The sequence below is a fragment of the Penicillium daleae genome (assembly GCF_028827525.1).
Source record: "Penicillium daleae strain IBT 16125 chromosome Unknown utg000008l_segment0_segment0, whole genome shotgun sequence".
In the NCBI taxonomy this organism is placed as follows: domain Eukaryota; kingdom Fungi; phylum Ascomycota; class Eurotiomycetes; order Eurotiales; family Aspergillaceae; genus Penicillium; species Penicillium daleae.
Window position 1 is genome coordinate 7,008,795 of NW_026623156.1, and position 27,292 is coordinate 7,036,086.

General features: G+C 50.6%; 10 protein-coding genes across 10 annotated transcripts; 3 read left to right on the forward strand and 7 right to left on the reverse strand.

The window, feature by feature from the left end:
• Positions 1-861: 861 nt before the first annotated feature.
• Positions 862-2,796, reverse strand: N7458_011013 (putative NAD+ kinase Utr1; the record flags this gene model as incomplete). The annotated part of the gene is made up of 1 exon (XM_056914395.1): positions 862-2,796. One exon carries the CDS (start codon positions 2,794-2,796, stop codon positions 862-864), a length of 1,935 nt encoding a protein of 644 aa, XP_056763244.1.
• Positions 2,797-4,205: 1,409 nt separating this feature from the next.
• On the reverse strand, positions 4,206-5,021 carry N7458_011014 (putative exosome complex subunit Rrp46; the record flags this gene model as incomplete). The annotated part of the gene is made up of 2 exons (XM_056914396.1): positions 4,206-4,619; positions 4,686-5,021. The coding sequence occupies 2 exons, from the start codon at positions 5,019-5,021 to the stop codon at positions 4,206-4,208; spliced, it is 750 nt and encodes a 249-aa protein (XP_056763245.1).
• Positions 5,022-6,326: 1,305 nt separating this feature from the next.
• Positions 6,327-9,766, forward strand: N7458_011015 (putative potassium/sodium P-type ATPase; the record flags this gene model as incomplete). Its single annotated transcript, XM_056914397.1, has 5 exons — positions 6,327-6,604; positions 6,666-6,792; positions 6,846-6,940; positions 6,995-8,885; positions 8,936-9,766. The coding sequence occupies 5 exons, from the start codon at positions 6,327-6,329 to the stop codon at positions 9,764-9,766; spliced, it is 3,222 nt and encodes a 1,073-aa protein (XP_056763246.1).
• Positions 9,767-10,245: 479 nt separating this feature from the next.
• N7458_011016 (Zn(II)2Cys6 transcription factor domain-containing protein) lies at positions 10,246-11,280 on the forward strand (the record flags this gene model as incomplete). The annotated part of the gene is made up of 1 exon (XM_056914398.1): positions 10,246-11,280. The coding sequence occupies one exon, from the start codon at positions 10,246-10,248 to the stop codon at positions 11,278-11,280; it is 1,035 nt and encodes a 344-aa protein (XP_056763247.1).
• Positions 11,281-11,412: 132 nt separating this feature from the next.
• N7458_011017 (putative short-chain dehydrogenase/oxidoreductase) lies at positions 11,413-12,285 on the reverse strand (the record flags this gene model as incomplete). The annotated part of the gene is made up of 2 exons (XM_056914399.1): positions 11,413-12,021; positions 12,088-12,285. 2 exons carry the CDS (start codon positions 12,283-12,285, stop codon positions 11,413-11,415), a joined length of 807 nt encoding a protein of 268 aa, XP_056763248.1.
• Positions 12,286-12,883: 598 nt separating this feature from the next.
• N7458_011018 (zinc-binding alcohol dehydrogenase family protein) lies at positions 12,884-13,930 on the reverse strand (the record flags this gene model as incomplete). The annotated part of the gene is made up of 1 exon (XM_056914400.1): positions 12,884-13,930. The coding sequence occupies one exon, from the start codon at positions 13,928-13,930 to the stop codon at positions 12,884-12,886; it is 1,047 nt and encodes a 348-aa protein (XP_056763249.1).
• Positions 13,931-14,606: 676 nt separating this feature from the next.
• On the reverse strand, positions 14,607-15,860 carry N7458_011019 (alpha/beta hydrolase; the record flags this gene model as incomplete). Its single annotated transcript, XM_056914401.1, has 2 exons — positions 14,607-15,706; positions 15,773-15,860. The coding sequence occupies 2 exons, from the start codon at positions 15,858-15,860 to the stop codon at positions 14,607-14,609; spliced, it is 1,188 nt and encodes a 395-aa protein (XP_056763250.1).
• A 549-nt stretch (positions 15,861-16,409) lies between these two features.
• On the forward strand, positions 16,410-17,241 carry N7458_011020 (putative EF-hand calcium-binding domain protein; the record flags this gene model as incomplete). The annotated part of the gene is made up of 2 exons (XM_056914402.1): positions 16,410-16,470; positions 16,529-17,241. The coding sequence occupies 2 exons, from the start codon at positions 16,410-16,412 to the stop codon at positions 17,239-17,241; spliced, it is 774 nt and encodes a 257-aa protein (XP_056763251.1).
• A 347-nt stretch (positions 17,242-17,588) lies between these two features.
• On the reverse strand, positions 17,589-19,630 carry N7458_011021 (ferric reductase family protein; the record flags this gene model as incomplete). The annotated part of the gene is made up of 5 exons (XM_056914403.1): positions 17,589-17,986; positions 18,046-18,207; positions 18,266-18,671; positions 18,729-18,976; positions 19,030-19,630. The coding sequence occupies 5 exons, from the start codon at positions 19,628-19,630 to the stop codon at positions 17,589-17,591; spliced, it is 1,815 nt and encodes a 604-aa protein (XP_056763252.1).
• A 2,677-nt stretch (positions 19,631-22,307) lies between these two features.
• N7458_011022 (basic helix-loop-helix domain-containing protein) lies at positions 22,308-25,358 on the reverse strand (the record flags this gene model as incomplete). The annotated part of the gene is made up of 1 exon (XM_056914404.1): positions 22,308-25,358. One exon carries the CDS (start codon positions 25,356-25,358, stop codon positions 22,308-22,310), a length of 3,051 nt encoding a protein of 1,016 aa, XP_056763253.1.
• Between the last annotated feature and the right edge of the window lie 1,934 nt (positions 25,359-27,292).

The following is a 27,292-nucleotide window of genomic DNA, read 5'->3' on the forward strand; positions in this document are numbered from 1 at the left end:
CCTTCTGTATTGCATGCCTGTTTACGGATATTTGAATACATCGTCCTCTCGAGTCAGGAGATAAACGGAGACGGTATCAAGACGAAACATTCATATCAATATCCGTTGTTCAAGATTGAGAGTCTTGTTGACGGGTTTCTAAAACTCCCCTTGCAGAATTTTGTGTGTATCAGTTAGTACATTGGTGGTGGCTTGGATGTCCGCACGATAAGGGGTTGCAGCATACTAGGTTCGTTCCAATTGAAGTTCGAACGTATGGGCGCTAGCATGCGCATTAGTCTGAATTTGGTGGGACATCCTCTACTGCCAAGATGCTGGGCCTTTTGTTTATAAAGAGCTGAGGCATTAGATCAATCGCTTGGTGCTTAGCTTCAATCCCAATGTTGCTGATACATGGCACATGGCAACCATGATTTTCGCATAGTCAGGCGTACCGGTACGGCTTCTCTATTTGAACAGGTATAGAAGATAAGAAAAATTCATGATTCATTCTTCCCATAATGGCAAATCCATTTGCACCCGAGCAGCAAAGCGCCCTCTACTCTTTCAATTCTCTAGTACAGCAGGTAAAGACAGCATATTCTAGTCATAGCAAGGATAACCCACAGAAAGCGGATCAATAAATCAACAAAGACACGGCCAAAAGGTACAATGTAAAGACCGCTAAGCTTTCTCTAAAACAACAGCGGGACAATAAACCGAAAAATGAAATCGTGAATCTATGAAATTGGTCATGGCAGAAACGCAGCCCAGGAATTGATGTCGTAGAACCGCCGACGGGAAGAGTGGTCGACAGAAGGAGAGGTATGTCCGATCATGACAGGATTATATGGAGTGGTGGACGTGTCGGTGGGGACGACTTTACATGTTCAACAGGCTCATCTGGCGGCGCATGGGATTTGGTGACAGGGAGTCTCCGTCTTCACTGGGGCCAAGCCCACTGTCTGTACCGGTGAGTCCAGCATCGGTATCGATGTCCCAGTCATCTTCGGCATCGCCAACACCGTCACCACCGTCCCAGCTTTTTTGGACGGCACCGCGAGTATTCCAGCGGAGGGCACGTTGAACGCTGGTGAACCACTCGCCGCTATCAGAGACAACAGTGGGGAATGGATACTGGCTGGCCTCGACAGTGACGTAGTCGCCTTGTCGAAGCTCCACGCGGCCTTTACCGTCGAAGGAGCAGTAGGCGGTTGACCGCGAGGCGTGAGGGACAGCAATGCGGAGGAGGTGAGAGTCTGAGAGAACCATGGGGCGGAATGAGAGAGTGTGGGGACAGATGGGAGTAAGAAGGATGCCGGGAATCGATGGGTGCATAAGGGAGCCGCCAGCGGACAAGGAGTATGCGGTCGAGCCGGTTGGAGTAGAGAAGATGCAACCGTCCGCTTGGACGACGGTTAGCAATTCGTTGTCGGCGTATAATTCCAGATTCGACACGTAGGGAGATGGGCCCCTATCAATGACCACCTCGTTCAGGACCTCGAACTGCTCTCCCTCCTCTACCGCACCAGCCTCCGCATTTTTGCTCCGGTCTTTCCGGAACACGGTACATGTGAAGCGCATCCGCAGATTGACACGCATACCAATATCGCCCATAACGCCATTGAGATGTGATTTATATTCGTTAAAGTCGAAGTTCGTCAAGAAGCCCAGACTGCCAAGCGAGAAGCAGAGAACCGGCGGTACCACGCGCTGGAAGAGCCAGGAAGTGAAGAGGACAGTACCGTCACCGCCCAGCGTCAACACTAAATCAAATTTCTCTGGCGACGTCCAGCATAGATCTGGGGTCCAGAAATGAAGCATCTGCGCGAACCGCGGTTCCTTTTGGAGGAGACCCGCGGCGTCGAAACGCTTGGAATTCTGCAGCTTTGCATCGACATAGACATTGACACCCAGGTCACTTCCATATCGCGGGGTTGAAAGCAGCCACTCTGTCAGTTCGCGTGTCAGATGGACCAGGCTGTTGTCTCGTGCTTTGGTGACGATCATGATAGTTCGTACGGCACGTTTGATCGGCCGCCTTTGCAACTGTTTTGAAACCTCACGGACGCCCGTCGCTGTCTGGACCAGCCGGGAATGTGATAGCCACTCATCATCTGCAATCTCCTCTAACACCTTTTTGATATTCACGGCATCGTCGAACCGCTGGTGGAAATAACATGGGGACTGGAGCATCAACCGTGCTGTCGAGGGCGACCGCTCCAAATATCCGCTTAGTTGCAGGTTGGATAACGCTGTAGATAGCTTTTGAGAGGAGGCATTGCTGCTCCGGCGTTCCTTGTCGTCTGGCGGCGACGAGGCCGCTTCGCTCGTGCCATTGGCAATGAGACCGGTCCAGGGATTTGAGAATGGGGGGTTCGAGGGATTGGCGGTCAGGCATGGGCGTGAAGCCAATGCCTTCATGATGGTTTGCCGAGGGATACAGTCGGTAGATAGTGACCGGGGTCCGGAGATGGACTTTTGGCGGAACCGACGAATGGTCGAGGAGGGTAGTGACCAGCCAGCAGCCTCCTCCTGAGGAAGCCCGTTCTTCTGTGCGGGTAACATACCGTAGCCAGGTGCTTGCTGAGCGGGGTCGTGCGAAGGAACCTCGTGTGTCTGGGAGGGTTCTATATGAAGGGCATAATCGCGGAGGAGCGCCGCGCCGACGGTCGAGGCAGATGGGGGAGGTGGGGCACTCGCGTTGGCGCTGGCCGTCGCTGGAGTCGGGGCAATGTGCGACAGGGATTTCGAGGCAAGCGCAGGTAGCGTCGAGGCAATGTCAGATCGGGGAGAATCACTGCCTGGCGACGCCATGGGAAGGTCACAGAGGAGGCGGGGATTGGCTCTCGGCAGGATTTCAAAGCGTGCAGGATGACGGGAGAATCGAAAGAGGGTCTTTGCGAAACCCGGGGCGGATGTAACGGGGTTTGCGGACCACCACGAGTCAAGGCCCAAGATTACTTCCAACAGCGCAAGAGACCAAGCCAATTCTGGCTGTCAAGGGCCGTGGGTCGCGCAGGCCTCGAGCCCGGTTTTGGGAAGGTGGTTTCCACCGTCTTCCACCGTGTGGTTCCTCCGTGTGAGATCTGCCGACAGGGATCACTGGTTGTGCCGGATAAACTTGGGGAAGGAGTGCTCCGATCGGTGGGGCACAAGTACAAATTCGAGTTGAATTTGGTGTCTGGAAGAGGGGGGGAAGGGGGTTGCACAGCGTCAAATATCAGGAACTGGAAGAAGAGCGAGTAACAGTCTTAAGTTGGAGGTGGAAAAAGAAGACCAGGTGCCGACCACCGGAGATGATGGAGAGAATCTGCCGCGGATAATCGAATCCACTTGGAGGGGGGTGGACAAATTTCCTGACCATTTTTCAAGTCCGGGGAGGTGAGCGGTCGGAAGAATTGCGACTTTATCGCCGAACTTGATGACACTATCTTGATATTAATAACTAGCCTTGGACCAACGCTCGAGGCATACCTATCATGGACTACCGGAAGGAACCCTATTATTGCTCCATGGCTTTTGGCTTTCGACTTGCTGTATGATCCTTGGAAGTCTTACAGTATAGGGTAGCATGAAGCTATCTCCACATTTTCCTAGGTGTACAGTTGCCTACTTTCACGCATTCGATAAGGGAAGAAGGAGCAGCACGAGGCTCATTGCAGTAATTGCATGCATCGATATTTCTATTTAAGTCGTCCCCCGCGTTGGCCGCACCGTAATGACCCCATTGGTACCAGTGCAGCCTCGAGGCGGAAGGCTTGAGCACTCGCTTCCTCATCCGAGACCAAGTTTGGTCTCCATGACCCGGTCTTCTGTTGACGGTTGGATCGCATGGCGTGCCTCTCTCTCGTGTACTGTTCCAGCAAGATTGACCCCGCTATCGGTAGCGTTAACCGAGACCTCCACGTTTATCTAGGCACGACGGAGCCAGGGGAGCAGAGACACTGGCATGTCGGATCTCGATGCTCGGAAAAGCCCCTCGTACATGTAGTGACAATCAGGTGATAGTGGCCTTGACTGAGCGTGACGTGTAGCCACCAAAGTCACCCCAGCCTCGTTGCCTGGATACGGAAGACGAAGAGGCTCTGCCGGGGTTGTTGCAGGCTTGAGCACAGTAAGCAGAGGACGGATGACGGCCAGCCGGCTGAAGTGCGAGATCTGCAGGCATCCGAAATGTATATCCGAAATGTATATCCTCTCCGCGCGATGATTCGACTGTTGTTTCAAGCAGAGTCGATCTTCCAGGCATAGTCGCGGTGCAGATGGTCCTCCACTGTCTCGCGGATAAAGTCCTCAGCACGACTATCCTCACCCTCCTCGCCCATTGCAATATCTCCGTCAGATCCGGTGATGACAGCACCTCGGCAGCTAGAGTATGCGCGCTCTCGGACTGATTCCCACGTATCGAAATCGAATCGACCCTGGCTCTCGTTGAGTAGAAGGTGGCCCTTGGGTGAGAACGCCAGCACGTGCAGAGACGAGGCTGTCTTTGCGTCGACGGGAGAGGGATCGCTGATGATGTCGCCCGACTTGGTTACAGCCAACAATGCAGTGGAAAAGGTCATGGACATGGGGACACCAGCGGAGAGCAAGGTGAGCAGGGAGGTTTGGAGGAGAGCCGGGAGGAGAGTAAGATACTGTAATGATTTTAATGTTAGCGGCTTCACTTTCTTTCACATGGCCTCAAGAACCGAGAAACCTACCGAGTCGCCGCGCTCCACCGCGTCGCCGCCGAGGATCGCAAGCGTGATGACCACACCGCGGCGAGGGAATCCACGCTCGCGCCCGAGGATCACCTTTTGCAGCATCGTCCGGAGGATGCCCTCCACATATCGCTCCCCGACTCCAGCAGTAGTATTTCCAGGCTTAACAAAGACCTCAACGGTGGCTTCTTCGGGTTTCAGGGCGTCACGGCGAGCTGGGAGCTCGATGGGTGCATTGACGGAACCCAACACATTGTAGCCAGTGGTCGGGCATTTGAAGGATGCCGAACCGTCGGCGCGGCTCAAGTGTGAAAGGGATGCAGTAGGACCGGTCATTTTGTGTGGTACAGAGGATAGAGAGAGTGGTGGAGGTTTGCAAATGAGTGGGTGGTGTTGGAGAGTCGACGGCGCTGGAGCTCCAGCGATTTTTTTATCGACCATGCGGGCCACTCGCTGATTGGCCGCGAGCCCTGTCTTTGTATTGACACCACTGCCTCGAAGTTCTGCCTAAACATCGGTTTTTCTCTTGATGGGAATGAATGATTCGGTGCTTCTAATTTTTTGGATAGTAAGTATGCGCTATCTTGAATCTGCAAGTGAGTCTATAGGTCTAGCTTTGGTGTTGTTGCTGGTGCTGACGAGAACTGTCCAAGTATAGTGATTTGCCTTCGGAACTCCGTGGATGTCAGCTCGATACCTTTCTCGTCAGCTAACCATCTCGGCCCTCTGGACTTCTCGTGCTCGAGTAAACTCCTGTCGAGTTGGTCCTTGATTACCAGGGTCTTCTTCACAGGTTATTACTCTATTATTGCGCAGGCAGTCTATGATGAACTCGTAATCCTAGTGATAACTGGTCGCATGCGGGAGCGGTTGCCGAGAAACTAATTACCAGCAAACCCGACCACGAGACAGGATTTCTAACGTGCCCAGATCTTGGAACGTGGCACTGCAAAAGGTTGGCAAAGTGTACAAGTAAATGCAAGCATGGAGTCTCCGGAACCATGAACCACGGGTTCTTGGCCAACGACACCAACAAACAAGAGCTTAACTGGTTGTAAATTGTCGTCTGACACCGGAGACTCTTGATGACTTGATACCATATAACCCCAAACTGGCAACTGCAGGCATGAAGTGATAAGAGCAGCAACTTATCATCGAGGTAGCCAGAGGTGGCTGGAGATAGACAGGGATGGTCAGCACCGCCCACGCCAGGGAAAGCCACCAGCATCCCGCACATCCAATCATGCATTGGCTTAGGCTTGGCCCCAAGACTGTTTGGTGCATTGCCAACCAACATCGTCGCAAGCGATGGTTCCGGATCAGAGCAGCCAAGCATCCGCTTGGAGATACATCGTGGCTCGAAGATGTGACAAGTAATGCCCCGCATCACGACCTGATCTTTCTCCCTCTTCTCGATGAAACTAAGGAGACCGAAAGATCGTCATACAAATATCCTAGGTGCTATTTCTTTCAACTCTCCTCTCATATTAACACATCTGGAATAGACTTCCGCCTCCTGGTAACACGGGGTTTTTTTGGCTGGTTGTTAGTTGATTCGCGAGAATAAGAAAGCTTTCTTTGACTTTGTCTGCTGTTCTTTTCTCCTCCCTCCCCTTCCCCTTTCCCTCTATCTATACTTGAATGGGCATAGAGACGCTTCCTGATGTCGAGGAATCGACAGAGCCTCCTATATGTGCCCTAAGGGAGTACACTTCAAATTCACAGGGAACTGCGACCCTAAGCTTTGAGCCCTGTAACGTCAATGAAAAGCCAACGCGGGCGCCGACCATTCACAGTCTGCCCTCCAGCGCTGACCTGCACGCATCACCCGAGCCCTTGCAAAGCCTTGAAGACCAGATTAGGAATACCCATCTTCTGGAGCCAGCTAGAATCGCTGAGCTCCTACAAACAGACCTCAAGTGTGTAGCTCATCATTGCACGGCCTCCTTTTTGTACCTAACAAAGTGCGCTTTTCAACAGCCATGGACTGTCCAATGCAGAAGCCAACGAGCGCCTCGAGAGAGATGGACCTAATTCCGTCCAAGAAGTCAAGGGCATCGCCATCTGGGGGATACTGTTAAGGCAGGTGTCTAACAGCTTGACCATAGTATGCTTTACCATTGTTTTTTACAGTCATGCAGTGGTTGCTAATATCCTCAGGTTCTACTCATAACCATGGCCCTGTCCTTCGGAATCAATGATTACATCGAAGGTGGAGTCATAACAGCAGTGATCCTCCTGAACATCGTTGTGGGGTAAGTTACCATAACGCGCTCCCTTGAGGAGGACATACCTAACGCTATAACTAGCTTCTTTCAAGACTACCGAGCAGAAAAAACCATCCTGTCGCTGCACCGACTCTCAGCACCAGTATGCAAAGTCATCCGAGACGGCCGAGTGAATACCGTCAAGGCCGAGTCCTTGGTGGTTGGGGACATAGTACGATTGGCAGTTGGGGACATTGTACCCGCAGATCTACGACTCTTCGAGGGAATGAACGCTTCCATGGACGAAGCCCTTCTCACGGGCGAGTCTCTGCCCGTCCTCAAAACACCCAATACTACACTGGTATCCCTGGACATCCCCATCGGCGATCGCACAAACATGGCATATTCTGGATGCAGCACTACTCAGGGTCGTGCAACGGGAGTTGTGGTTGCCACGGGCATGAATACGGAGGTCGGAAAAATTGCACAATTGCTTCAAGAGAATGGCCGTTCTTGCGACGGAAGCGCAACTGCGCGGGCATGGCAGCGTCTTAAGTCCTCAGGAGCGAAGATCCTAGGCCTGGTTGGTACTCCGTTACAGGTCAAGTTGAGCAAATTTGCCCTACTGCTGTTCGCTCTTGCGATTTTACTGGCCATCATTGTCTTCTCAGTCAATCTGTGGGACGTCCAAGGCGAAGTCTTGATATACGGAATCTGTGTAGCGGTGGCCGTGATTCCGGAATCATTGATCGCAGTGCTTACGATCACGATCGCCGTGGGCACAAAGGCTATGGCTAGGGGAAATGTCATTGTGCGAAAACTGCAATGTTTGGAAGCCGTCGGTGGTGTTACAAATATCTGCTCTGATAAAACTGGAACTTTGACCCAGGGCAAGATGATCGCTCGTTCTGCGTGGATCCCCGGGGCAGGAACATTGTCGGTTCGCCAGACGACGGATCCATATGACCCGACCAGCGGAGTCGTTCATTTGGACGAGATTGATTGGAAATCGGATTACCCTGTCGACCAGCACCCGGCTCTGCATACCTTTCTCTCTTCTATTTCACTCTGCAACCTATCAACGGTGCATCATGACAATAATGTTTGGACGGCTGTCGGTGAGCCCACCGAGATAGCCCTGCATATCCTTGCCATGCGCTTCGATTTTGGCAAGAGCGCCGTGATGACCCAACGTGGGATTCAGCTGCATACCGAGTATCCCTTTGACTCGGCGATCAAGAAAATGACAGTTGTGTATCGGAATCCTGTGGAAAAGGCGAATGAGACCTACACAAAGGGAGCACCTGAAGCGATTATTCCCTCGCTGTCGATTTCCGATGACCAGCGACGTCTCATTCGTGAAACTGCGGACAGAATGGCAGGAGATGGCCTCCGTGTTCTCTGCATCGCCTACAAAAGATCATCCATCGACGATGATAAAGAAGTATCCCCACGAAGTGCCGCTGAATCGAATTTACAATTCGGTGGCCTTGTTGGACTTTACGATCCTCCTCGAATTGAGACAGCAGCCGCGGTGCGCAAATGCCAGATGGCAGGCATTACAGTCCACATGTTGACAGGCGATCATATCAAGACAGCAACGGCAATCGCCTCCGAAGTCGGAATCCTCGATCGGGTCGCGGCGATTGCAAAATCAAGACATCTAGTCATGGCTGCGGATGAGTTTGACAAGTTGACGGATGAAGAAGTTGACCAGATTGAAGAATTGCCTTTGGTCATTGCACGTTGTAGTCCTGCAACCAAGGTTCGCATGGTTGAAGCAATGCATCGTCGTCAAGCCTTTTGTGTGATGACTGGTGATGGAGTCAACGATTCACCTGCCCTGAGGAGAGCAGATGTTGGCATTGCTATGGGGAAAAACGGCAGTGACGTGGCCAAAGAGGCTGCTGATATGGTTCTCACGGATGACAACTTTTCGTCAATTGTCAAGGCAGTTGAAGAGGGACGAAGATTGTTTGACAATATCCAGAAGGTAGGATTACCACCCTTGCATCACCAAAAATGGCTAAAATGTAATTTTAGTTTCTCATGCATTTGCTCATTTCCAACATTGCGCAAGTGATTCTGCTTCTCATCGCTCTCGCATTCAAGGATACTGGGGGAGATTCTGTGTTTCCACTCTCTCCACTTGAGATTCTCTGGGCAAACTTGGTGACATCCTCGTTCCTAGCTGTTGGACTAGGTCTCGAGGAGTCTCAACCAGATATCATGTATCGCCCGCCCCATGATCTGCGCGTCGGAGTATTCACACGCGAGCTCATCGTTGACAAGATGATATACGGAACCTTCATGGGTTCCTTATGCCTAGTCGCATTCGTGTGTGTCATCTACGCCGCAGGAACTGGTACCTCAGATCTAGGTGACGGATGTAACCAGGGCTACAATCCAACCTGCGACACTGTCTTCCGAGCACGCGCCACAACATACGCAACTCTGACTTTCCTTTTACTCGTCACGGCATGGGAAGTGAAAAATTTCTCACGATCCTTATTCAACATGGATCCCATCCGATTCCCCCAACGGCTCTCCATCTTCCCCACGCTCTGGCAAAACCGCTTCTTGTTCTGGGCTGTCTTGGCCGGGTTTGTAATTGCCTTCCCCGTGATCTACCTTCCAGTTGTGAACCAGCTTGTTTTCAAGCATCACGCCATTACGTGGGAATGGGGCGTTGTGTTTGGTTGCACGGTGACGTACTTGTTCTGTGTCGAAAGCTGGAAGGCTGTTAAGCGCGCATTTGGTATTGGGAGTGGTAAGAATGCTATTCTCACTTTGGAAGATGCGGAGACTCGGGCTGGATTAAACACACCGACACCAATGTCGATGAGTGCCAATGCAAGTGTGGAGTTGAAGTGATGGTAACTGGAACGCCCCGATTAATTCAACATGTAATCGGGGACTGGAAGAATGGCAAGTTTTCCACATCACTTGGAATATGGATCAAGTTACTTTTTCTAAGATATTGTTTATTTACCGCCCCTAAATTGTTCAACAGGGCACAGGCTTGGAATTTTGAAATAAATTGTGGTATCCGATCGCGAGATAGATTGATAGACTGTGGAAAAGGACACACGCTTGTAGGGTCGTGTTGCCTCCAAAAGTCATGCTCACAGCCGAACTGATTCTGACCGAACTTGGGAGTCACTTCAGATAGGACGGGGAAGTAGGTAAGAACCTTGATTCAATCGGGATAACCCCAAAGCCAAGAATAGCTGCATAAATCACATGACCTATATGTGGTGAGGCGGTTGCCAGCGGCGTAATGATCTCTCTTCCGCGACTCCCAAGATAACTGCGACCTTTTATTTACGGGACGTTGGAGCTACACATACTCAATGTCTCCTGGTATACCGAAAAAGGTGACTCTACGCCGATCTTGTCAAGCCTGCATCAAGAGCAAACGGCGGTGCGACCAGCACTGGCCCAAATGCAGCCGATATCTGAGCCGAGGATGTGATTGTGAATACGTGAATGCTCCTTTGACTGGTACGATTGGTATTCGAAGAAGTTCAGAAAAGAAGGTCACGCATAATCGCCGAGCGGAAGACTTGTCTTATCAGATACGCGCTCCGTTGCGACTGGAGATTGTGAAAGAATACGACCAAGCTGCCATCCGCTTCCTCGTCAACGGACTGCGAGAATATCCAAGAGCTTTTGTGAAAACACAGAAAACAGACTTTATACATCCGGATATTTACACATCCGGTCTCCCGACTGCCATCACAGATACCCACCTGCTCTGCACTTTTTACTCCCAATGTGGGCACCAGCGGGATACCGGTGATATTCTCCAATTACTTCGGATCAAGTCAGACGAAATTTACCGCCATATTTCTCACTCTTCCACATTTACTGAACTCCTCGGTTGCTCACAAGCCTTGGTCCTGATTCAATGTATCCTGGCTCTAAACCCGGACCCATCAAGCCACTACTCTGAAAGCATCGGTCATATGGAGAGTGTAGCCAAGAGATTGTGGGAACAAGCACCTATCCAATTGCCTTCGACTCTTACCCGACGGCACGCATGGCTTCTGGCAGAAAGTGTTCGGCGAACCATTATTGTGAGCTTGATGCTCCGAAGTGCATATTCGCTGAACACAAGGAATTACTCCGTTCGTACACCCTTTGTGGATGCATTGCCATTCGATGTCCGTACGGCTCTTTGGGATGATAGTCCTGATCATGTCTGGGATGAGCTGGATTCCCAGTCCTGTGATTCGATGATCTCTCTACATGAATATTCGGATGCCATGGAGAGAGGCAGTGTTCATGATATTGGCAATTTTGGTGCATTGATCTTGGCTGCCTGTAAAGGCAAGGATGTTTCGGGAATATCATATCCTCCAACAGAACCCTACATGGCAACATGAAGATGGAAATCTGGTACAATGATTATGTTGCAACAGACTCCCAAGGACGCTACACCCCGTTAGGGAAATGGTTGGCAAACTTTGCTATTGCTGTGCTTGACTATGGTCACTGTCCAGGCAGCAGATCAAAATCTACCGCAGGAACTGCTTAATCAAGCCCGACAACATCTCTGTCATCTGCTGATAAATCTCCTGTCTCTTTATCTCGAACTGATTGAAAATGTCCTTCGCCGACCCAACGGCAATCTGATCTTCCCCTTCCGATAGCCGAGTCCAGACCTCGTCAATGAACTCCTGAAGAGGTATTCCAATAAGATGGCCTTCTTTCAGATCAGGTTGATGCTTGGCATCGTGCAACTCAGTCTGCACAGCTGGTGGATAAATCTCCAAAACCTTCACATTACCGGGACCACTCTGCAACTGCGTCCGCAGCGCGAGCACGAAATGATGCAATGCTGCCTTGGAAGCGCCATAGTTCGGACAGCGCATCATTGGGACAAGGGCCATTTGGGAAGTAGTGAATGCGAGAGCGGTTTGGGTAGTTTGCTTTTGAAGGTGTGGAATGAAAGCCTTTGCGAGACGCACGGCCGAGGTATAGTTTGTGATCAGCTCCTGGTCGAAAATTTCCAGATCCACGGATTCGGGTTGCGAAAAGTCAAAGGGTCGCTGAATTCCTGAGTTGACGAAAACGCAATCAAGGTCCGGGTTTTCAGCGATTATCTCGGATGCGAATTGAGGGATCTACAGTGTACTGTTTAGTGTTTGCGTTTTAAGCAGCGATTTCACTCTGTAAAATGCAAAACTCACCTGTTCCAATTGCATAATATCGAAGACCTTGGTCTTAACCTTATCGGTACCATGACGCTGTGCAAATAAGTCCAGGTTGTCCTTTCGTCGTCCCGAAATGATCACCTGCGCTCCATTCTGAACGAGTTTGGTAGCCAGCGCCTGTCCAATGCCGGAGGTGGCACCAATGATCAGGACCTTCTTATAAGCGAAAGGCATAGTGTCAAAGTTTTGAGGATAGAGATAGAGAAGAAATTGAACTAACTGGACTCATGTTTTTTTGCCCAAATTCCTCCCATTTATATCTTATACTCAGATTCTTGATTCTTAAGCAATTGGGTGTGGATGTTATCGATGGCTGTCTTTTTGCGGAGACTAAACCCAATAAGATGATGTGGGGTGACAATGAGGATTCTAATTGACCTGCCGGTAAATCTGAAGAATGCCTAGGCATATGCGCTACCAGTGGGGGTTAAACCTCATACGGAAAGTGTGGAATAGCCAAGGCCCATTGAGAGCTTGATCATCGCTGTTGCCCTTCGATTAATTTCTCGAGCATCGGAGATAATCGAAGATGGTGCGTTGGTATAAACTCAAGCCAGGAAACCAGAAAGAGTGGAAAATGAGGGGCATTATTCATTGAAGACAAATCCTGAACATGGGCTAGAGGATGATGCTAGGGGTTCCCTCTTAGACAATTAATTTTAAACTTCTAACGGCACCGGTTGAGAATTCAATAGAGTATTTCAAAGGATTGGTATAAGTTTGGGATTATCGAGTCCCTTTGATTCGTATTATTGTTAGTCTATGAGTACCTTTAAGGAGTCTCGGAGACATTATAAACCAGCTTCTCTCCGCTAACCTTATCCTCCTTCAACAGCTGCAGTCCCTCCAAAACACCCTTCAATCCGTCCTTGCCGACCTTGGGTCGGTGAACCTTGACCTTTCCTTGAGCCAGAAGATCCTCCGCGATGGGAACAAACATCTCGGTATAAGCCTTATCCTCCGGCTTGGCAGGGAATGGAATATCTCCAAACTTGAAAGCCTCACCAACGGAAGTGTAGCCAAGAGTGAAGCGACTGTTGACATTGTCACGCTCGACCTTGACATTCAACAGAGCGCTGTATTCACCACCCTCAGTAGAAATGGCTGCCTCGCAGAACTTGGCGCTCGATTCGAGAGCAATGCAGTCGAAGACGAGCTTCAGGTTGTTGTCGGTTTCCTTGCGGATCAGGGCGGCAGATTGAGGATCCTTGTAGTCAAAGACAGCATCTGCGCCCAGGCTGGTCACAAGGTCAAAGTTGTGTGGGGAGCAGGTGGTCAACACCTTGTAGCCGGACAGCTTGGCGAATTGGATAGCCAGGGTACCGGTGGCAGTCGAACCACCATAGATGAGAATTGGCGTGTTTTCCTTGATAGGCTCGGTAGGCAGAGCCAACTTCAGACTCTGGTAAAGACCCTGGCCAACAGTAACGATACCAACGCCCAGGGTAGCGGCCTCCTGGAAGCTCAAGTTGTCCGGAATCTTCATCTGCACGTCGCCCTTGGCAACGATGTACTCAGCAAAAGCACCGTCTTCAGGCTGAACGGAATTACCACCGTGAACGAAGCCACAGACGCGGTCTCCCTTCTTGAATGGTTTCTTCACATCCTTGCCAACGGCTTCGACCACGCCTGCGTAGTCGCATCCAACTAGCACACCTGGGGGAGAAAGGTAGGCGACGTGCTTCCAGTCAGTTGGGTTCAAGCCGACGCTGACGTTTTTGACCAGAATGTAGTCATCCCGAAGAGCAGGAATGGCCCGGTCGGCAACCAGACCGTCCTTCTTGGGCTCAATGACAATGATAGCTTTTTGGGTGGTCATGATGATGGAATGTTGAGGGTAAGTTTGGTGGGGGAAAGTTGATAATGGAGGGCCCAGGGGTAATTATATAGACCTGACAGTCTTCAATCTAGATTTAAAGTTCGAAAGAAAAGGGACAGAGTTAATCTTACAAATCGTCTTCCGAAGTTGGAGTTGTCTCCGTGAGCAATGACGAAGTTTTGGTTCAGCGGTAAGCTGGTGGATCCCTGAAGAAGGTGCCGTTCCAGACAGGCTCTGTCCGATTAGCCGAGTATCGAGATGGAGAAGTCTCTACAGCAAAGTTAGTTTCAATTATTAACAAAGATGAATAATCGGATATTCTTCTGTTTGTGGAGCGTCCCACTTGTTATGGGGTGGAATTATGGTACAAGTTCCAATTCTGTTCTATTTGGACGAACTCCGGATACGAGACGATGGAAGCCCATTCACCGGGATGACTTTAGACCGACGGGTACTTAGCTTCTTCTCTGCCCTCTAAAATGCCTCGGTAAGAGTGAAAAACATTAAGTAAGGCGGGTTCAAATTCATAAGCTGTTCATAAGCTGACTGCTTATTGACGCTATTCTTGATACCCGATTGGCTCTGTCGATGACATCATTGCTATTTACCATCCCAGGTGAAGTTACGCGCAAGATTCTCACGCCCGAATGACACGAATATGACCTTTGATCAATTCCTAACAAGATCTCAGAAAGTTGAAAATCGCCTTCATCATCATTCCATCGTAGTACCCGAGTGCACTGTCCAGAGCAGGCTGGACATGAGCCTCGCCCGGAACAACGGCAAGAACCAAATCCGTCTCCCTCACCGAGTCAAGACCTGCTGGGCTGTCGACATACACACAATCAAAGCCAATGTCAAGCCCAAAGCCCATGCAAGATTCATAAAGGACTTCCAAAGTCCCCACGGCTAGCATTGCTTTGTGAGATATCGCATGATCATGCCCACTAGGAAACAGCCTCTTCCACACCGCGACCGTGTCCCGAGTGTCGCATCGATTGCTCCATACTTCGTTCAATCCGGGTCTGAACATATCCCAAAATCGAACAACACTCTCCCGTGTTAAGAAATCGTCATGCGCTTGCGGAAGGACGCTAATCTGCTCCTCTGACATCGCCATCCAAGGGGATACCAGGAGAACGGCTTTGAATTGACCACCACGGAGATCAATTGGAGGCGCATATGGAGATGGATGAGTAATATGCGTTAATAAACTCGCTGTCAAGTGGCCGCCTGCGCTATCGCCGCCGAGGATGATGCTCTCCGTTGGGATCGCCTCTTGCTCAAGAAGATGCCTTAAGCCAGCCACGGCCTGGACGAGCTGGCATGGGTACGGGTGCTCAGGGCTGAGAGAATACTCCAAAAACACAACTTGTTGGGCTTTACAAGCCGATCCACATTGTAGTGCGAATGGAACATGTCCTTCTGCTTTTATTGGGTTGTGGTAGCCACCGCCGTGTGAGTAGAATATGGTCGGTCCGCCTGGTTGTGGCACAGGGGCTGTAACGAAATGTAGTACAGGGTCTGGGATTCTGCGCTCATTGGAAAATGTCGCACCATGAACCGTTATAGCTCTGTGTTTTAATCTATGCCTGCGACAGTATTCTTGAATTCTAGGGCCAGTCAAACGCTTGCGGTTTTGGGCCTGTTGCTTGCGCGTCAAGGTGACTCGAGATGCTTGAAGATAGGCAAGCGCAAGCTTTTGACGCCAATGAAGCTTAGAAGCTTCACCATGCGATAGGTATAATGCAATAAACCTGGCCGTGCAACGGAAGACTGTACACGAGAAGTTAGTAGTCTGTACTTGAATTCTTCAAATCGAAGGACAGGGGTAAGTCCGACCCAGTAAAGGGATACGCCACGCAATGGAAAACTTGTCAGCGATGCCTAATGGCTCCGTGACCACCACTGTCGTCGGCATTTTCAACATTGAGTCAGAAGTTTATGCCTAACAGAAGGGTGCCTGTAGGAATCTCCTTTTGTCGCAGAGTGGAGGGGCGGTTTAGAGTGCACCAGGCGAGGGAGCCTCGGCTGATCTTCATGTTGCGGGGCAAGCTGGTCAGTATTAAATTTCGAGGGAACATTCCATAGGGCGACCGAAAATATGGGCCAAACTTTACTTTACTTGAAAGGCCTCATTTATGGGGTTATGGTAATGTGCCAGCTAAACTTTGCTGTACATGTCGGGCACCTCCCGATGCTTGATCTGCTTCAATTGTCCGTCTGTACTCCGTACTTGCAGAGCTGTAAATCCATGCCGTAGTCTCTGTAAAACATCTGTTAGTTCCTTTTCTTTAACTAGAATTCCTTCAGAATCGATTGAGGAATGATTGATTTTGTAGCGTACCGTCTGGTATATTTGGCCCCATTCGTCAGCGAAGCGCTTATTCCGGTCAGCAAAACACCATTCCCGCCTCCCAATAATCACTACCCCTCCTTCACCGACTCCTTTCCCCCAATCTCAGCCGCGTGATCAGCAATGAAAATCCTTTGTCTCCATGGAAAAGGCACAAGTGGCGCCATTTTCCGATCGCAGACCTGTAAGATCCTTCCTCAATCCCCAGCAAATAGGCTAGTCCTAATCCTACAACCCCGCAGCATCGTTCCGGGCCAGATTAGCGGATCAAAACATCGAATTCGATTTCTTAGACGGCCCATTCGAATGCAGTGCCGCTGCCGGCGTGGACTTATTCTATGAGCCGCCTTACTTTTCCTGGTGGAAGAATGACACTGTTGACGATGTCCGGGCTGCGGTCGCTCGGATGAATGAATATATTGAAGAGAATGGCCCTTACGACGCGGCGATGATGTTTTCGCAGGGTTGTGTCCTCGGCTCTGCAGCACTACTACTCCATCAAGAAGAAACGCCCCATCTACCAGCCCTTTTCAAGACAGCTATATTCATTTGTGGTGGGCCTTCTATGCCTATCCTCGAGGAACTTGGGTTCCATATTTCTGCAACAGCGCGCGAGCGCGACGGGGTGTCTAGGGATGCATTGATGCAACAGTCGGGCAATTCCGCGATTCTTACCCAGGGCGCTAATCGTTGGACGGGACTGGAGTCTCTGAATGACGGTCTCTCGGAAGACCAGTTGCGGAAGGAAATCGAATGCCCCTTCCGTATTGACATTCCTACGGTACACATATACGGTTCTAAGGACCCACGGTATGCGTCTGGATTACATTTGTCTGCGATTTGTGTGCCCGAGAGAAGAAAGACATACAATCATGAAGGAGGCCATGATATTCCCCGGGGCACGCAAGTCAGTGACAACATTGCGGAGCTTGTTAAGTGGGCTTTGGCGGAATGAGGACTCTGGCCGAGATAAATACGAAGATGATTCAGGGGTTTCTCTCGATTTCAACATTTGCCTGCTAGAGGCCCCAGGGGAAATATAGGAGCGACTTCAGAATAGCCTACTTAGAAGATTATCAATACAAGCTCGGGGATCTGTTTCACTTCGCATATATCAGTCAAGGCCGTGAGATGACAAGATTAATACACAGATAAACCTGTCTGTGGGTGGATTCATATCGGTGAAAGTTCCAAAGAATGAACATTTAAACCTCACAGAGGATATCCATTGATTTGAGACCTATAGAAGCATATCTCGGAAAATACTATTAACATTGTAACGACCATCTCTTGAGGCAATGATCACCATGAGAACGTCTCCTCAAACAGATCAACTGTTTTCTCTCCCTGGACATGGCGGACAGCATCGCGCACACTATCTCCCAGACCACCTGGACCGCACACACTGACTGCCAACGCACCAACCTGTTGCGCTTTCTCAGTCTCGAGAAGAGTCCGGAAAGAAGGTTTTTCGTGGTGGATATTGACAGGTACATTGGACGGTGCGATATCGGTCCACGTCGTCTCTGGTGTTGAAATGCACTCTTCAGGATCATTCTTGTGGCCGGTCACATGGATGCTGATGGAGAGCATTAAGCCTGGTATTTGGAAGTACGTGTCTCCTTTGAGATTGGTGGTGCTGTTTATTGAGTCGTGGTCGAAGATATCGGTCATCCATGTTTGGATCCATGCGAGGTGGTCTGGAATAATGGTCAGCACTTGACCAGATAAACTGAACTGTTTTGTATTGGATTAATACCTAGGTTGCGGATCATCCACACGAGATGCACTTTCCGTGTGGCTATCTTTCGAGATGCAAAATTGGTGACCACCTCGTGTAGATAGGACATTGGGTGAGTAATACCGATACCGCCTGCAACCAGGAGCAGGGTTCCATACGAGGCAAGTGGATGAATACCACCTGATTCCCTAATATTAGCAATCATTGCGACCCAGATAGTAAAGAGAAATTTCCATACCGAATGGTCCCTCTGCCAAAGCCGTGGCCTTGATTCTTCCATCATGTGAGTTTTCGACCTTTCGTAGAAGCTTTTTCGTGAATCCATCCTGACCCTTGATCAAGACGGACATGGTAGTCTTCTCAGATCCCCCGATAAGGGAAGCAAATGAATCACTCGAGCTTCGCTTTTCGGTGAAGTCCAAGGAATTGGACCCCGTAGAAGACCATGCGACTGTGAAGGGATGGGAGGTCCAGAGCCCGAGGCAGGGGAGGTACAGGTACATATATTGACCTGGACGGAACTTCCAGGCCCGAGAGACTTCCACATCAACCCGGGCGACAGACCCTGGGAGGGCTTCCACGGTTGCAGTGGTCCGTCGCTTTCCACTGTTGCGCCAAATAAGAATTCCAAGTCGGCACATGCGCTGTGTCAAGTTAGCAATTTTTCAGCCATCAAAAGTGTTCAAGATAAGTGAACGTACGTCAAGACCCCAAAGAATCAAAGTGCCTAACAAGACTCGTTGTTGCAACAAGTTCTTGAGATGATACCACAACGCCACGAAAGACATCACGGCCATTGCAATGTGAAGATGAAGGAAAAGTTCATAAAATGCATGTCGAACCGGCGACAATGATTGCAAAACAATGAAAATGAAGCCAAGAAGCGCCACGAGGCCGTAAATATAGAAGGGCATCTGCCAAAGAGTATAAAGAATGTAGTCGATTCCATCTGCGTCAATAATGTTAGGAGCGAGAATGACAGTCGCATCAGATCATACGTACGCATGTAAGCCTGGTTTGCCAACACAGCGCTCATATGTACCACGGCATTTGCCGCAATCACGCGACCGACCCAACGATGCATAAAATTGAAGGTGTCGAAGGGAAGTCCGAGCATCTGTACCAGTGGATTGTTCCGCCCTGCGCTCAAAACCAACCCGGGCGTGTTCATCACGGCGAGATGGCCAGCAGCATATTTGAGTTGGAACATCTTATCAGAAAAGCCTCTCCACCAATCCACCATGACCACAACAAATGTGAAGTTCAGAACGAGGTAGATCACCAGCAGGATCGCCTCTAGCCTCAAGGGGACAGTTCCCATGTGGAGCCTGAACAGTCTGAACTCTCGGCTGTGGCGGGCGCCACAAGCGGGAGCGTAGAACACATGCTTCTTCAAGCTTGCGATTATACTACTCGTCCGTGACAGCTGAGCCTGATCGTCTGATTTTTGTGCCAATTTTGACCGACGACGATGTCGTATTCGAACGACCGTTCTCCAAAGAAACAGGACTGCGACGAATCCTCCGACGGCGAAGAGAGGAACAGCCAGTGCGGGATTCATGGGCGGCTCCCCAGGGCCGTTTCCGTGGAGCTCGACACCCATTTTTCCATGCGTAAATGTATTTATCGGTGAATTGCTGGCCGAGATTTGGATCGTCAAGTCGCGCCAACAGCGTGGATGTCTAGCGACGACTCCTTCGGAGACTCTCGGAGACTCTCGGACCAGGGAGGAAGAGGAGGATCGGGAGACGGGGGCAAATGCGGGTTTTTCTTCAATCCAGAAGATAGATAAATACAATATTACATCAGTGTGGAAAGAAAGGCTAGACTATCCATATCCACATCATGGCGTTGTATTCGATTCCACATACCATGTCCCACACATGGATGCCGTCATGGACCCCTGGCCCTGGGGCACAAGCGTGTGTGCAACGAGATTGAATGAAAACATCGTCATTCTTCGAATGGCGGGGATGTATCTACTCGGAAGCGTGTCTTGGGAGAGGGGAAAAAGCACCGAGTGTAACCAGCCGAATTGGGCCATGGCCATGTCAGACTCGGATCGCGGCGCCTTAACCTTAAGCCCGTTAGCCCTTAATCTTATGCGCTTGTATGGGAACGGTAAGTGGCTCGAGCGCTAAGAATCTACGAATCTAGATCTTAGCGCCCGCAAGCCTGATCTCTAACTAGCACGATCGGGATTGATGCAGGGCTTGCGGAATCCCATGTTCACTTGTAGCTCCCGATCGTGACATTTGCGGGATTCAGAATGAGGAATGAGGCGCTGGCCTAGAACTGATCGACGCCTTTTTCGACTCATTTGGCCGAATTGGCGTTGTTGTCGGCAGCCCGAAAACGGAGTTGTGTTGGTTCCATTGGGGAATGGCCCTCCTTATTCCTCCCTGGCGCGCTCCCGTCTTCGGCAACTCTCCCAAGGGATGATCTTCACCCCCTTCTTTTCTACCCGCTGGGAAACCAAGAAGAAAGTCCAAGGGGAATAAAGTTGTTAGTTGGGGCTCTAATTCTCTCCAATTGACGCCAAACATGAAAATTGGCGAAGATGCATATGTGAAGACGTCTCGTCGTCATTCTCTCCAGTTGCCCATGCCCTTGAGTACGGACTCCCGGGGAGCTAAGTGCATCGCCCAATCCCAATGGTCTGGGACGCAACTGCAACGTTGACTAAACAATAGTCAAGTTCGATCATGTGGAGACAAGGTAGTAGCGCATGACGCCAGAGCTCCCAGTCCACGTCAGAGAGTGAACCCGTCTAGTCAAGGTTTGGCGAGAGGTCGCCTCTGCAACGTCGGGGTATGCGCGCGGCGCTGCAGGCTCATATGAGAAAAAAGAACTGGATCCCCTTCTCCAAACCCCTAGTATTGAGGCCGAAGTTCATTGCCGACTCGTACCAAATCAATCTCGTGGATCTTTACGGCCGATCGGCTGGCAATAGCTCGGGGTAGATCAGAGATCTCCGGCAACTCTTCTCCTCGGCCATACTTATGCTCGGCGGGTCCCTCTAGTAGCCCTAGGCAAGGGCTAGAACACAATGGTGTCTCAATGCGTTGACTCCAAACGTGCACATTGACAGATCCGTCCACAATTCAAGATACCCCTCAATAGTAAAGACCACCAGCAGTAATGTCTCCATATCGAGGAGCTAAACTCGACCGTCTCTGTCTCGGAATACGACTATCGCATCGCATCGCAGAGTATATAGATCTAGAATGCCTTGATGAAACTATACCTTGCAAGTGGCTTGGATGTGGCTTGAGGTAACCGGGGGAAGCGCAGAAACGTCGATCAACTGCTTGCGAGACTCCCATCTCACCGTCCTCTTTGGTCAATGAACGACTTTTGGGATTAAGAGACCAACTTGAAGTAATGTTGTGGATTTTCTTTTTTCATCAGTGACTGGAAGCGCAGCATCGGCGCCTAGGCTAATTGCCACCGTGGACATATCCAGAGGCCAGGGTGTGTAGCTGCTAAGAGCTTTAGTGGACGTTAGTAGCGATACATCTGGGGGTCAGGCCTAGCTCGCTGAATAGTCATTGGAAGTTAAGGCCTAACCAAGTACCCCAGCCACCCGGCATCAGTGTGATTTGTGACGGACCTCACGCTAAGATAGCCAATTGCTTGTCAATTTGGAATATGCCAAGAGCAGAGGACTGAAGCTACCACAGCTACCAATAAAGCAGAGGGTAATATCAATAGAAACACAAGGGGAAGAATATTGACTTTTGGCTCAGGGGCGAGCTGTAACCCACTGCTGGTATTCACGGCAGTGGCGTAACCGGAGAATATATCAGAGACGACTCAAGTCGACAGAAATCGTGAAAGACTATCCGTGTCGGAAGATAGCTTGCCAACAATCACGAGATTTCACCTAAAAAAGCCGTGGAAACGACTCACGATGCTGATAATTAGAATTAAGCAGGGACCTGCGAGGACGTGGTGTTAGACATCAACATTATCATCTGATCTATGTGACAATAAGTTGGCAAAGTGAATCCGAATGACGTATTTATTCGTCTTTATGTTGGCTAACAATAAGTCTTTCGACAAACGAGAACTTTGACGAACGAGAGAAGTTCAGGGTGAGATATAGACGTAAGGACAGAATAATCTACAGGTGGACAAACGCCTCAACGCGCCTTCACATGTCTCCTTTCCACTCTGATTTCCTGCTGTGATGAAGCCATAAACCCGTAACTTGACAAAGCCGTAAACGCCGTTGCTATTAATAAATGCCTCCTTGAAGAGAAAGAAAAGGAGGGGGGCTAATTCGGACATTCTAGCACCTTTTCAGGTACCTTGGCAGCAAACTGGTTCTCCTCCAGACTGAGGCTGCCGTATCCAGTGTCATTGCTCGCGGACCGTTCGCGCTGAAGGGGCTTCCCTATACGTGGATCGGTCGCTTCATGGTCTGCGTCGCTCTTAAGAGACTGATCGGACCCTCCGCGGCGACGCCGGTGGCGCCGTCTCCGGGATGGGAGAGGCTCGGGTGCGAGTTCTAGGTAATCATCCACGTTGATGCCAGCTTCGGAGCAGAGTGTTGTGCAGGACTTGACAATCACATCGACAAGACTGGATGAGAAACCATAGAAGGCTGGATTGTAGGCATTACGGGCCCAGTAGATGAGCTCCGCTGCCACACGACCCAGGTTTGGGATGTCGCGAGGACAGATGGCAATCTTGCGCCCCGCGGGACGAGGTTTTTCCTCCGCCTCGTCACCTGCAGAGGAACCAGCCTCGGAGACCGGTGAAGATGGGGCGGAGGAGTCGGACGAGGCGATGTAGTCGACATCAGAGGCCAACAGATGCAGAAGGTGATAGACGGCGGAGAATCCGAGCAGGCTCAGCTCGACTGGGTCGATCGGAAGCTGATTGAACCAGTTGATCGCCTTATGGTTTGTGAATGACGGAGGAAGACATGTCTCGCCCGCAGAACGAGAGGTGACGATCGTCGCAATCATTGCACAGCGTACGGCAACAGAAATTTCATCGCGAACAGAAACGGGCAGTGACGAATCAAGGAAGTTGGCGGCGTGGTTCTCGTCGTCTTTGCATTTGTCCTTTGGTAGAGCAGCAAGAACAGCATTGACATTCTGTACTCGATCTTGCTCAAAAAAGACTGCCTTCATGACAAGCGCACGAGTATAAGCCGCGGAGAGTCGAGGAGCCACATCGAGGGCCATACGAATCTTCTCCTTGAAGCAGTCACGGCTCACTTTGGAGGCTGGGACACCTTCGCTAGCCTCCAGGTATTTTAGGAGCGCATTCTGAAGGAGGTGACTGGACCACCAGGCAGCGAGAGCATCGACGGAGCACTGAATGGCAGGGTCTTCTTCCACAACATCGAGCAGCACTTCGTCGTCAGAAGTGCCTTCTTGTGTTGGTCTGTTCCAGGTGAGATTGACTGCACGCTGGATAATACTGTCGATCATCACATCTTCGCAATCAAGCTTGATGAGGGAAGCCAGGTGATTGGGAAGTTGATCAGGGTGGCCCTCGGGTAAAGCATCGTTGATGTCCCTGGCAACCGCCCACTGATATTTAGCTAGAGCGCGGGCAATGTCGTTAGAGACGTGGAAGGTCCATGACCCGGGCTCGCCAACACGCCATAAAAGAATGCGAACGTGCAAAGCCTTGAGCATCATCCTCATGGGGCTTCGAGGAAGGGTACCGGCAGCGAAAATTGTAAGCACAAGACGACTCTTGCTGATTTCAATGTCGCCACCCGTAAGCTGGGCATCGATGGCAATGTCCCAAGTTTTAACACGGCCTTTCTCATCTTCCTCTGTGATACCCGTCGCCCACGAGTAAAGTTTCCACCCCATAATGCATCGCAGGACGTACTCGAAGCATCTCGATGTTACCACATACCACTCACGGAAGAATCTGTGACGCGGAACTCCAACCCGTTGCATGCTTGTAAGCCAGGCCTGACGGCGGAAGTCGCTTGATGAGGACGGTGCATTTTTGCCCTCGGCAACGGCCTTTCCATGTGTGCGATGGGTAATAGGCTGGGCGTTGAACAAATAAACGAACACAATAAAAGCACTTCCGACTACCAGAGTAGCAAGGAGAAGAACATGGAAGATAGCTCGCGTGTGCCAAGAAGACCAGAAACTCCTCATATAATACTCAAGGTACGGAATATTGGACATCCGTAGGCGATTGAGCAGATTAAGAGGGACTGCAAGGAGTCCCTTCTGCTCGGTCTCGGACTTGTCTGACCCGAAGCCCTCCAGAACCATAAGACCAGCCAGTGCACCCAGCATGTACTTGTTAGGCATCTTCGACCGTCGGCGTGAACCCTCCTCGCGACCATAATCGGAAGCTCGGGGTGTAGACTGTATATATGACTGGGAGAAAATTCCTCCACTCTTTGCACCCTCCTCTCGCATGCGCCTAAAGGCATCGGGGACCTTTATCATGCCTTCTGGTGGTGTTGTTGAAGCTGGGGAGGGTTCATTGATCTCTTCCGGGTTTGAGAACACACTAGGCGAGGTACCGGGATCGCTGGAAGCTGTATAGTTGCTCGGGGAAGATACAGACGCACTTGAAGTAACCGCCTGATCGGCTGCCTTATCCACCTGGCGGAGCCGGTTCTTTAGAGCTGTATTCTCATCCTCCAGGCGTTTGTTCCGGATTTCAAGGTGTTTGATGTACTCGGTTGCTTTGGAGAGAATGGAAGCTTTGTTCAGTTTGTTTGCAGGAGTGGCACCGTCGGCATCTTCATCATCCTCATTGGAGTCGCCGTTGGCATTTCTTGCTGCTCGAAGGCTGGGCACACTATCACGTAACTCTGCGATTTTCTCGTTGAGGTTGGCACGATACCGTTTCTCAATGACGTTGTGAGCCCGCTTCTTTGCGGGCATCTTTTTGCCGGACTGTACAGGACCAGTAACAGTGGTGGCGTCGTCATCACTGCCGGTCTTTCGCTTTCGGCTTGTGCCGATACTGGAGATGGGAGATGCTAGGCCTAATTGCTGATGGCCCGGGGTGGTCGAGGAATGTGGGCCGTTGGTGTTGCTGTTATGATTTGACCTATTGTGATGACCGGATGGTATCTCCATAAGGCCGAGTGGGAGATTTGGAGAAAAGTCCGTCGATTGAATCTGACTTGGAGAGCTGGACGTGGTCTGTGGGGAAACAAAGGGGAGATCCAATCCTCGGTCCATCTGCTTCAGGTCGCCGTCGGTGAACATGGGCTCGTCCCATCGCATCCATTGGGTCCAGTCTTGGGTGGGATTCTCTGACTGTGAATGAGTTTCATCCCCACCCGAGTGGCGGCGGGGAGAGAAGAGTTGAAAATCATTGTCCATGCCTGAAGCAGACGCAGTGTCTGAACATCCACGGTGAAGGTCCTTGGCCAACGTGGATGCTAGTTCAAATTGAACGGCGATGTTTACTAGCTGAGGTCGTCAAAACTAGACCGTATGTTAGTATCTGGCCCTGAACATGAATCTGCAGGGGACTGATGATCCCCAGCTGTCCAGGTTCTTTTTGATAGTTGGACCAGGCAGCTGGCTGATAACACACTAGCTAACGTGCCACGATCTCGAAACACTCACGAGACTGATAGGAAAGCGACGTCAATGGGGTTGGGACGATAAAGTTGTGTAGTGGCGTGTTGAGACGCAAAAAACTCGAAGAGAGGGAAGTGTCAAAGTCCAAGTTCAGGGCAAGGCCATTTGGAACGACAGGTAGGCTCTTAGTCAAAAGATACCCACCCAATTCAGTCGTAGCCTAGGCGGGCCCTTGTAACGGGGGGAGGGAGGGTGGATTTTCAAATCAATTGGTCCTCCCCTGTAAGGGCGATCATGTCCCAGTGGTGACGGTGTTGTGGACCAGGCGATTCGCACCACGCGAAATCAGTAAAGATACAAAGTCACGAAGTATAGAAGTGGTCGCTAGTATCTCGTTCGTTGTTGAGTCAACGAGAAACGCGAAATGATGCTGGCAGCCACCAGCCAAGTTCGACCACTCGGCATTTTGAGTCGTCGTATGATCGCGGCTCGCCGCAGTTCCGGCTGGCCGGCCGGTCGGAGAACGCGTACGGTAATGGTAATGTGGCTGAGCATAGGAACAAATTCAACGCGATGGTCGTGTTATCTTTGGTTATATGACGGTAATTTACACTCCCGTACTATTGGCCCTTTGTCCTCCATTATCCCCTGCTGACTCAGCTTTTCTCATGTGATTTCCATGATTTCCATCGTCGCCTGAGGATCGCCTTCGAGAGAGGCTTTGTCCACAGGTAGTTAACATGGAATTCCCATCTTTCATTATTCAATCAAAAAGACTATGAACGAAATTGAAAATTTTACTTGAAAATTCCTCACCGATCAGCAGAAGGGAGTCCATGGCACTCCACTGGGGCGCCACACAAAGACCAAAAAAATCTGTAGTTGTCGCGTTCTGATCTTATCTGATCGTGCCAGTCCCACCCTCTCTGCGCTGGTAGGCCCAAAACCTGAAGGAACGGCGAGACCCTCCAATCCAATGCTCCCGACATTCGCTAGACAGTTTTGTGGATCGAAAATCCGGTGTCGGCGGATACTTGACTCCAAAAGCCCCTCACTTGCAAACGGACCTTGAACAATGCTGCGTCATTGGGGTTGCAGCTCCCCAAGGGCCCCAGCCGGTCTGCGTTCGACCAGGGATATCCTCTTGGAACTACATAATGCTATAGCCTGATCCATGGATTGTATTCTGTCGTCGTGCCGAGTCTGAAACTTGAGATAGAATCCGATCACCACCCTGCATTCATTACATTGCATTCTCGATCACGGCCACCGCAGCCATCGGCCCCTTCACCGTCTCCTTGACCCCCGTCACAGGCCCCCTCGTACGGTGTGCGTGGCTTGAGTCGGTCCAGGGTATTATGGATCCCAATCGCTGGTGCTGAGTTCATTGCTACCGCATACACTGTCGATGCGGTTCGGGGAGCGCTGAGGTTCGTCCTATTTCCATTGCTTCAGGCAGCTTCCTGGCAGTGAAAACTCCATAACCTTTGAGCCAGTCTTTTGGAAGATAGTGGTAAGACCAGAGGTGCAGCCTACAGAACCAACTTTCAAGCCAGCGATGAGGAAATCCCACTGCCCCCAAGGATTGCAAAGGCAACTAAACGTGGAAGATATTGACAGATGCCTGACTCGCTAGAATTGAGATACCTGACCAGGATATTCGAAAGGTGTGAAGATATAAAGAGAAAAGAAAAATAGATCTGATTTCCTAAAAGCGATCAATGCACAGC